The 11,452-nt window shown below is 36.8% G+C and overlaps 1 protein-coding gene across 2 annotated transcripts in view; it reads right to left on the bottom strand.

Moving 5' to 3' along the window:
- Positions 1–4,269: 4,269 nt before the first annotated feature.
- bcor (BCL6 corepressor) overlaps positions 4,270–11,452 on the bottom strand; it is a 55,441-nt gene continuing 48,258 nt past the window's right edge. For both annotated transcript variants that reach the window (XM_056447340.1, XM_056447341.1), the window contains 2 exons: positions 11,284–11,434; positions 4,270–5,627 (listed from right to left, as the gene is read on the bottom strand). In XM_056447340.1, coding sequence (XP_056303315.1) covers positions 5,333–5,627; positions 11,284–11,434 — 446 coding nt within the window. In that variant the 3' untranslated portion in view covers positions 4,270–5,332. The remainder of the gene's footprint in view (positions 5,628–11,283; positions 11,435–11,452) is intronic.

The following is an 11,452-nucleotide window of genomic DNA, read 5'->3' as shown; positions in this document are numbered from 1 at the left end:
ACAAGGCTACATAACGACTTCGATGTTACATTTCGACTAAAAATATTCATCATAAACTAACACAAAATAATATCCAGCATACTCTAAGCTCATGACAATAACTCACACATAATATTTGCGAGTAAAATCATTTAATGTCAGAGCTGGGCATGAATGAGTGTCTTGTGTCAGTGTTGACGGAGTGTGAGGCGGCCGCATCTGTCTCTCTCAGCGGCTCTGATAGTCGAGTCCCGTCAATGTCACAGCTCTGACTAATAGATAAAGAGCGGATTAACCATCGTAACACGGAACCCGGGGAAGGGGGAGGGTGTAATTACCAAGCCTAATGTAATTTAATTGTTTTTTAATTAGATGGCCACATTTCTTCCCTGCAGTCCAGCTTCCACAGCGCTCGGCCGTATGTGGCTCTGTCCGCAGTCCGCAATTATGTTACACGCAACATTTGAGCTACATTTGACACCTCAGAGAGCAGGAAATGGGCAATAAGTCACTGACGTGTTCATTTGAGTCATGTCTTTTCCATATTTATTTACAGGCATGACGTTTATAAATTCTCTGAGTCAAAGTGACAGATATGGAGTAAGTCTAGGCCATATATACTTGCAAAATAAAAGTATAATAAGTATAAATATAAATAAAGTATTGAGCAAAAAAAACAAACAAATGCAAATCTCCAAAAAAAAAAAAAAGAAAAATGAAAATTTAATTTTGAGAAATAAAAATGAAATTTGGCAAACAAAAAAAAGAACTGCAAATAAAAATCAAGCAGTGCACAAAAAACAAAAAATATTTGCAATTAAAAAAAAAATAATAATAAATTATATATATATTTGCAAAACATTTTTATAGCATTGCCTTTAAAAAACCCGTCCAGCCAATTGCAATGCTGATTTTGATTTGCTTTTAGCCAACTGTGAATCTGTGATGCTGTGTTCACTTTGCACTTCAAGTTTCTGCGCATTTCACCTTGTGGCCCTGATTTGACAAGGGGGCGGAGTCAAGGGAATTTGGCCGTTTACGTAATATAAAATATTTAAAAATAAAATACTTTAGTTTTAAATATAATATTTTAGTTTTTTTGCAAATATTTTAGCTTTTTTGTTTGCAAATTTCATTTTTATTTCTCATTTTCCCTTTGCAGTTCTTTATTTTTGTTAGCAAAATTTATTTTTATTTCTCAAAAATAATTAGCATTTATTTATTTATTTTTTGTTTGCAAAACTTTCTTTTATTTTGCAAGTATATATGGCCCTAGATTGACTCCATGGATAGAAAGGTTTTAATAGTTATTTTCAGCAAGTTAATTTGTGACTTTTGCAAAAAAAAAATTGAAGCATAAATTCACAGAGAATGTATTTGTAACATACAATGCTCAGCATAATTGAGAATAGCCCATTGTGAAAATGAATATTTTTATCTATTTCTCAGTGAATATAGGCGATGTATTTTGGTGCCTTTAAACAAAACAGATTTATTAAATAGATATATTTATTAAACTTATATTTTAGTCACCAAACATATTTAGAAATTGAAAGATAATTCAATTAAATTCAAGCTAAATATTGTGCAAAAAAAAAAAAAAATACAACTTACAAAATTTTAACAATTTTTTGCTTGTCTTGATTTTTCCTCTTTTTAAAATTTGTATTTAATTTTAACATATAAATTTGGGTGTGCTAGTTTTTGGACCGTTATCTTAAGTTATTTTGTTAGATAAGCTCCAGATTTGGCTTCAGTACTGACTAATCTAATGTATATGCACAAATATAATATTGTATAGCTTCCTATTAAAAATATGGATTTAAAAGATAGATTTGTAAGGGGTGTACTTATATATACTGAACACAGCATATTGAAACATCTGTTTATGTTTTCTGATTTAAACAACTACTGTTAAGGGATCAGAAAAATAATCTGTAAAAGTATTTTTAGATTTTAAAAAAGGGAAATAAACGTGTTATAGATGAGACCAAAAAAAGTATGCACGTTTACAGTATACAACATTCTTTGTGGAAAATCTGTAAATTAAATTGCACAGGCCAAAATAAATAACACTAATCAAAATGATAAGCATTGACTCTCTACAGGAAAAAAAAAACGTATTTTACATTTTTGGATCTATGAGGGAAAAGCTTCATAATGGATGTGACATCTCTCTGTTATGGATGTGACAGATGTGAAATTGGCACTTGGGTGTGACTTTGGCAAATAAAATGAAATCGATTGAAAATGAGACATTGAGGAAAATACAAGCCTACACAAACAACTTAGAAAAGGTTTAGCCATTTTAGAGAAAACCAAATGTTTTTCATAGCATTGCATGGAATTGCTCTGTTTTACAAAACCATTTAATTATTTAGCACTCTTATAAAACTGCTTGTCACCTCACTACTTGAAAGTTATCTGTGGTAAAATCACTTCACATTGAATAGCTTGGCCTATACTGCGTTAAAATAAACATTTTAAATCACAACAAAACAAGACCTGTGTTCTTGTTTTTCAGACTGTATTAGAATTTAACTAATCGTGCAAATAACTAGATTAATTGAGACCTACACCTCTTCAGTTCAACCAGCTGAACGATCCAGTCCGAAATTATAACAACAATCAGCCCATTAGTGTACCCCGTCTCGAATAGTACATTAATTCACCAAAATATGACCATTTTGACGCAGTCATGTTATCCCGCGGAAAACAAGCAGTGTTGTTAATTCATTGATGGGTTGGCTTTTTAATCAAACGGCGGTTATGACGGTTAAGACGCCTGACAAGACGTAAGATATCAAGACAGCTTGTAAAATCCCTCATTATGTCGACGTTCTCTAACAGACCAGTTACAAACACTGACAATTATGAACAAAATGGGGAGCCCCGTACACCAAACATCTACTCACCTCAGCGAAGACAGCGCGATTAAATGTTTATTCCTTCGACAGGTGTTTTTCTTCACTCGGTTCCAGTTTGGTGACGTATTGTGATACTCGAGGCTGATTGGCTTGATTTGGTTACCAGTGATTGTTATTGGTCCATACGTGTCCCGTGTTCCTTAAACCGCCATCATGCGCTTTTCAAACGCAAATAATGATTGAATATTAATTTCCATTTTTAATTTACATAAAGGACTTAGGCTACGTGATTTTAAATGGTTGCGTATATTCCTTTTACAGTTATTTTGAGTAAACTGCTCATTAATAGGGTAGAAATGTTAGATTGTTTACTGCAGTTTTTCCCATTTGTATCATATTACCATATTGTGTGCCTGGAACTAATCAGTTACAAGCTTCACATTTCTAAAATTTACATTTATACCATACATGAAAGCAGGGGAGTAGCAACCGGGGGGACAGGGGGACACGTCCCCCTCACTTTTAGAGACAGACCATTTAGTAACAGGCGATTAAGAATGTAAACTTTTGGATTTCATACAGCTGTCCCCGCCTCACACACTTTTAAAATGTCCACTACACCCCTGCATGAAAGCTAAATAAGCTTTCAATTGATTTATAATAATTTTTAGGCATGAAACGAAAATAAATCTTAACCCATATTTAGGCTATTGGCAAAAAAATTTGTCCTGCAATAAATGTCTGTGGTCCAGGTTTACATTTGTATAACCTGTTTTACTGCATATATCATTGTTATGGCTAGTGAAGCAAAACTATGGCTAATTATTGTTGTTACCATGCTTTTTGGGTTTTATTTGTTGTAAAGCCATGGTTGATTTTAATAATGATTTTTGTTTGATATGATAAATATTCTTTTACAAGCAAGCAGCATATTTAAGTTTAAAGGGGCTAGTTAAGACTGTCAGTTAAAGTTAAGGCACGTTAACCAAGCCCATGATGTCCGTATTGCTATCAGACCAACAAACGCCTCCTTCACTCCTGCCCAAGGCCTCTAATTTCCTGCGACTCTTCATTTCCTGTTTTCTTTCCCACAGCACAGGATGTGGTCTTCTCTCTCCTCTGTTGTATAGCACTGATCTGATGGCAGAAAGTCACTATGGAATTTAGGCCTTAATCCCCGATTATAGTGATAAACATGGAGGTTTAATAATCTGTTTGTGCATGAATTAATCAGAGCAGCCCTATAATCTCATGCTCAGTTTAGTTTAGCAACAAGAAACACCATTTCAAACCAATTTTAACTTCTGTCTTGCCATGTAAGTGAAGCCATTTCCCCATTTTCAAATAATACAAGTGCTTGTAAATAACACCACAATGTAAATTGTCAATATGATGACTAAAAAATATAAAAGCACAAGATGTACACAATGTTTTATTGCCATTTATTTAAAGGAACTTTTTTTGGTAAAATATAAATACAAATGATAGCGTATGTAATTACAAAGTCCGAACACTTTTGCAAAAATCAATAACACACGTCAGAAACAAGTTACTGAAAGTCAACCCATTATTTACAAGTTCAAGCATGTCTCTGCCTAACAAAGCTTCAGATTAGTATTTTACAATTACTTTAATATTTTACAAAGAAAAGCCACATTAAAATATCTTAATTTCTACTCATAAATAAGTGACTCAGTCAAAGCAACAGCTTGCGTACAGGGTACGAAACAGCTTTGTAGATTAGAGTTTAACACGGGAGAACAAAATAAATCCCACACCGGTTACTGGTCAACACCATAAAAACATCTACTCCACTTGAGGAAAGATCGCTGACAAAGTGCGCTAATTAACTGTTCTTCCGGCCTCAGTAAATTCTCTAATGTTGATATCACGATTAAAACCCAAATCCAACCTGATTACATATTTACAACATCGTAACTCCAATTATAAAATAAAGACCTGACTAAACAAGACAAAAAGGCAGCGCATATATATATATATATTTATTTATTTATATTTATATATATATATATATATATATATATATATTTATATCTATATATAATACACACAAATAAAATACAGTGACTGTATATATATACTTATATACCTATTTAGAAAACATCTCTTTTAAATGAAAGAGTTCGTCATCGCGAGCATGGCTTCATATCTCGGAATTAGCCAGAGATAGTGGTCCAAATATCTTCGGTCCGTTCTCTTTTCGTATCTGCAGAATGTACACTATGTACAGGTTTGCATCGTCACTGGGAGAATTAGTATGCGAGCAGAGCACAAAGGATGTCGAGATGTTCCGAAACCTCCTCGTAGCCAAACAGAAATACCAGCTGCACTGGGACCCAATTTCGCCTTTGGCTACCGATCCAGAAGTTCCTTGAAATGTCAAGAACTGCCTCAGAATATCCTCTTCCTTTGCTTCTAGTTCTCCACTGGTCTCGATGGGTCTGTCTGAGTGCGTGTGCAATAGTTCAGGAGCGAGGTCTGGAAGCAGGTTCCCAGCGGTCGTCCAAGCATTCAATCGATGACCCCAGCAGCGCCACCAGCTCGCTGCTGATTTCCACCAGATCCAACAGTTCCTTGCTGTCAGGCATGAATCCCTCGAGCTCCTCCGGACAGGAGAACAGCTGACTCAGAGACGCCTGCTTGTAGAATTCAGCCTCCGCTATCGTCACCACCTCGATGTGCGTGAACGTGGCACGAAACGTTCTGGCAGACATCTTGAGTCGCTTGAGGACATCTGAGAGCAGCAACCAATTTCTGGGTCTGCGAACAAGAGCGAGAGAAAGAGAGATTAATTAGCTGAAAATGAGAGCAAGGTTTTCACGCTAGCATCACAGTGGCTAGTTTGCGCTACTTTTGTTGTTTTTTTTTAGCAGCACTGGTTCCAGAAATATTTTTCCCATGGGGATTAGGTGTAGTTAAACAGTTATAAGCAATGAACCAAACCAACAAGCTGCAAGGTAAATCATGACATTGTACACTAGATTTGAAGCAAGGAATAAAAAATACAATTAGATTACAAAAAATGTCTATAATGAGGGAAATGAAGCACTATGATTGGTTGTTGGTTGTACCTACAGAAATAATATACATGCACAAGTTAAGAATACAAGATTGGAAGCTGCTAAATGTTGGAGTGAAGTTACTCCTAAACAAACATGTTGCACAACCATTTGTAGTCTACAATCCTACAATAACCAATCTTTTACAAGTGGGTGTTGCCTACAGATTCTTTTGGTGGTCCACTGTACACAGCATTATGGGTAATGTAGTTTTTCCTGACTAAATTTAGCTCCAAAAGTGATCAAAAAATATCCAATTGATCCAAAAATGAGACAGTTGGAGGCCATTGACTTTTAACCATTGACTTTTAACCATTGATATTTGTTTTTCCTACAATGAAAGTCAGTGTACAGGTTTTTAGCTTCATTCAAAATATCTTATTTAATGTTCAACATAAGAAAGAAGCTCAAAGGTTTGTTACCACCTGAGGGCAAGTAAACGGTGAGTTTACATTCTTCAATTTACAAATTTTCAATTTGCTTAAACATTTGTAGTTTATAATCATAAAATAACCAATCTAAACTGTGTGAAGCTAAAACTCTTTTTTTTTTGGCACTTTTTAATGAATGTCATGGGTAATCAGTGTTGTGCAATAACACATTACTAGTAACACGTTACTGTAATGGCATTACTTTTGACAGTAACTAATAACGTAATTAATTATTTTTAAAATATAGTAACTCCCTCCATTATCGTTACAATATGATGTTACTGGGTAAATTATTTTATTTTGGCTGTAGTCTAGCCCACATCTTCCCATTTACAGCGGAGACGCATTGTGGGATTGGTGAATGCCAACCAACGGCAGTAAAGAAGTCGCATCGTGTATGAGGCGCCAGACTTAAGTCAAATGTGTGCAAAGTACACCAAGTGTGCCTGTGAGAGAGACCGAATGTGCGCAAGAGGCCAAATGTGCTCATGAGAGAGACAGAGAGACTATTAATGATACTATTATTAATTATTATAACTAATACTACTTTTTTGTTTTCAAATAAATAAGCACACATTTGTTATTTGTATAAAAATATTGATTAGTTTAGTTGACACAGTGACACATTTCTGTTATATTTCAGAACACGTTATTTAAATGTAGTGTTGTATTGCTCAGAAAAAAATTGTGACTTTTTAATTGCTTTACATATTTTTGTAGCGGTTATACAACAGCAGATTTTACACTTTGAATATACACAGCTTACTTTCCACAAGTTACTGACATACCACATTTGTGGTTAGTTTGGAAATTGTTCAACGATTTCATTTGAGCAACTGTTATGTTTTTGTCTTATTTAAAAGGCATAACATTTATGGTTGTCTATAATAGCAGTTTTCTGGTGCTGAGTTTCACCAAACTGATTCTGAATGATAATTCAGATTACTTTCATTTATTTATTTCATAGAGGTTTTGTGTTTGTTATTTGGTATTTTCCATGCAGCACTGATGTGATGTTATAAGGGCATTAATGTGAGCATTAAACATGTTCTTTGGAAAAGTAACTCAAAAATTACTTTTAACAGAAATTCAATTACACCATAAAGTAATGCGTTACTTTTTTGAATGAAGTAACTAGTAACTGTAACTAGTTACTATTTTTTCAGTAACTAGCACAACACTGTGGGTATTGTCGTTTTCCTGCACAAATTCTGCTTTTAAGCACCTTTAATGTTGACTAAGTTTGATATGAATTTCATTAAGTGACGCCAAGTGAGCACCAAGGATAAATATCAAAACTCGTGAAACACCAGACTGTATAACAAAAATGAACGTGCGCACAACACATCATGTCAAACTCTCGCCCCTGTGTAGCCAACGCATTCAGATAATTAGACAAAATTACACAAAGATTCTCAAGGCCTTCATTCGCCTTGAAAAACACAATGGGCAGCGCACACACAAAGACCATCGCCCGAGCCTGTCAGCCGCGCACACACATACGCAGCAGGGAAAGCAGTAACAGGCAGCGCTCAATCGATGGCACTTGAGGCGGTCTGTGGCTCTTGCGGAGCGCGGAACGCTGAATGGAGTGGGAGAGGGAAAAGAGAGAGAGAGAGAGAAAGAGAGGGAGGGAGAAAGGGCGAGCGAGAGGGGGGAGGAAATGTGAGGAGAGCAGAAAGCCATTAATACTGCATCAGCCAGCCGAAAGAGAGCGAGCGAACGAGGGCGAATGAGAACGGGGGAGGGGAAGGCCAGAGACAAGCGCAGACTGAAGATTATACACAACAGTGAGCGCGGCAGCTGAGCCTGGGAGCGAGACAGCGAGCGGGCGAGCGAGGGAGGGGCGACGAGAGAGCGGAGCGCGGGAACGGCAGAGCGAGAGCCTGTGTGGGAGGTAATTAGCTGTGTCTGTTTAGCAGCGTGTCACTAGACTGTCTCTCTCTCGCGCTTTCCTCGCTCTGTTTAAGTGCAATGGGCCTCACATCTCTGCTAGCTAGCACTAAACTAGCGTCGCCACTGGCTGTCAAGACTTCGCACTACGCAGTCGTGTGGTTCTTGAGGGGAAAACACCTGTCATGTGGGTCGAAGCTAACTCAGGTCAATTCTAGATTAACTACTGTGTAAACTAAAATTTGTCGGGTCACGATCAGATTTGGAGAGAGCATCTTTATTGAAGAAGTGCAAAAATAAGTTAAAAGTGTACATCAAATCTAATGTTTATTTTGCTTGCGCACATTGCTATTCTTTCGTAAACAATTAATCTGTGCACGTTTGTTTGGGTAATCTTCAAAGTCTGAGCATTTCTTCTGTATTGGGAGAGGGTGCTTATCTGTTGACATCAGTTTGACTAATTTAATCACAATATTCTTAACCATGCCCCTCTAATGCCGAGTTCACACCAGACACGGATGAAGCGTCAAGCGAGAGTTATTACGAGAATAGATAGTTACGAGAATAGACACCCTGAGGCGTTTCGCATGAATGAAGCGGCGCGAGATGAGCATTTTTTGTGTTTGACGCAGTTAAGGAGAATCGCTCAGGTTGGAAAATCAAAACTTCAGCCGATCGCAAACTTTCGGTGGAAGTGATTGTAAAACCAAAATGGTGGAGGAGGGGGTTGACTGCGATCGCGAACTGAGGAGGGGGTGGTATGTAAGTGCTCGTAAAAACGAAATGTGGGGGAACCTCTAAAAGCATCTAGTGGACTCAGACATGGCGCCGAACAAATATACACGGTTTTTTAGCCTTCCTAAAGCACATACACACAGCTATTCTCTCAATAAATTCATATTAGCTATTTTGCAATGAAGCTAAAGTCACCGGGCAGACAGAAGCCCTGCCCATGATGCGTATCTGCGTCTATTGTGAAGTATATTTGACTCACGAATGAAGCGAATTTGACGCACGAATGAAACGAGTAAACTTAAAATTTCCACATGTCAAATTATGTGCGAATACCGTGATTTATTCGCACGTTCCACATCTGATGTAAACACAGCATTACCGTTAGTTTGCTTTGAGGGAATGATGCGCAAAAAGGAAAGGCCCGCCCCCTACTCAATATTCCATTTCAGTTGGAAGTAGATCCTCCATACCCAAGTCTAAGCAAGTTCTGGTTAACACCGGCTTTAAAATAGCTCATTTGGTCATTTAACAACAATCAAAGCTAGATATTTACTGGTGGCCAACAACTGCCAACTCTATATCAAAATTGGCTAATTATGAGTAATTGTTTACAGTAATCAACAGTGCAATTCTCTAATAACAAATAAAAACTGATTATCAATGTCCTGATTGTAAATGAAAGCTCTATGGTTACGTCCACCAATTATGATACATTTATGAACAAAGCATCTTTTGTGAAAACACTTGTAGTCTTCCATCCTAAATTAATCACCAATTTATGTAATCAGTCACCAGCATTCTTCTTGAAATCCATTTCTTTCAGATGTATGTGATTTAACTTTTAGCCAAACAAATAACAAATCTCAAGTACTATCCAGCAATTAGGTTATGTTTACACTACAAAGGTGTACTTAAAAATAGAAAGAAGCTGTATTCGGCACACCAGGCGAACTCTGCACACATACAATCCAGTATCTCATAATAGTTGTTTTGGTTGGCGAGTATTCACGCATGCATATAAACTGAAGGTGTAATATGCTGGATTAGTGATTTCCACCATTTACAATATTGCTAGAGTTTATAAAAACTGGCACTTTGAAAGTTTTTAAAAGTTTGCATTGTCAGTCCCCAAAAATACTAGTCATGCAATTGAACCTCTAAAATGCATAAAAGGTCTTATAAACATGTATAACAAACAAGAATCCATTTTAAGCAGGGGTGCCCAAACTTTTCCAAAAACCAAACTTGATTGAGGCTAATGGGCTGTTAAAATATATCAAATCAAATGTTACATTAAATTTGCCATGGGTAATTTCCTAATTTAGTTGCTAATATTTAAAAATAACTAGAAAACTTTCCTTTAAAACATAATTTAATTATGCAGTATCATTTTTTACGTTTTATAATGAACTTACTGTAGTAAAAACTTAGTAATTCCATTTATAACGCAATGGAGTAATGCTGAATACACTAGTCAAGCTGCCTTTTCCTTAATTTGCTAGCCAATGTCTTGTGTATTACCTGTCAAGTGACAGGTTACAACATTTAAATGACACAATTAACTTCAGTTGGCTTTTTTGTAGCTCCTCAATTCAATAAAGAAACAAAAGGTTATGTTAAATTCGAAATTGTGATCTCTGTCAAAGACATTCGCTCCAACCAACTTCCCCTCATTGTCCCTCTCTTTTCAGATGGGATGGCGGGCCAAATCAAAGGTTACCATTGGCTAACTTTGGCCTGCGGGCCCTACTTTGGGCACTTCTGATTTAAAGTCTGTGTGAAGCCAAAATTTTACAATGCGTTTTTTGATAGCGCACATTGTTATTCTTTAGGTGAACAATTGATCGTTCAAGCTAATCCACTAAAGAAAGATTTGTTTTGGTTATCTTCAATCTGCAAATCTGTTTGGAGTGGCAGTCCTTCTCTGTTGACTTAAGATTTACAGCTTCACACACAATATTCTTAACCACACCCTTCTTACCGTTAGTTTGCTAAGAGAGAATGATGCGCAAAAAGAAAGCCCTGCCCCCTACTCAATATTCAGTTTAATTTGGAAGTACATCAACATACTGAAATATAAGTCTCTGCAACTTCCAGTTCACGCAGACTTTAAACTAATTACAAGTGTTCTACTCGGAATTGGAATCTCTCGGAAAGGATTCCACAGTTGGAACACTTCAGGTTGGCATTGAGTCCACTCTGAATCGATCCTCACCTGAGAATCACTATTATGCCAACCAATGAAATAGCTTTAAAAAAGCAGTTAAGAACAAAAGGTCAAAAACTTAAGACTCTTACCCCTGTGAGAGAGACACCTGGATGTTGTAGCACGGCAGCAGAGGTCGGTCTGAGAACTCGAATTCGAAAACGTCTCTCTGCTCATCCTCGTCTTCACCGGGTCCGGGAGGGTTGGACAGGATATCGTAACCAGACGAGTCGTCGGCAGGCTCTGTTAGTCAGAGAGACA

The sequence above is a fragment of the Danio aesculapii genome, chromosome 22 (assembly GCF_903798145.1).
Source record: "Danio aesculapii chromosome 22, fDanAes4.1, whole genome shotgun sequence".
In the NCBI taxonomy this organism is placed as follows: Eukaryota; Metazoa; Chordata; class Actinopteri; order Cypriniformes; family Danionidae; genus Danio; species Danio aesculapii.
Note: the sequence above shows the minus strand (reverse complement) of the source record. Positions and strands in the feature narration are given on the sequence as shown.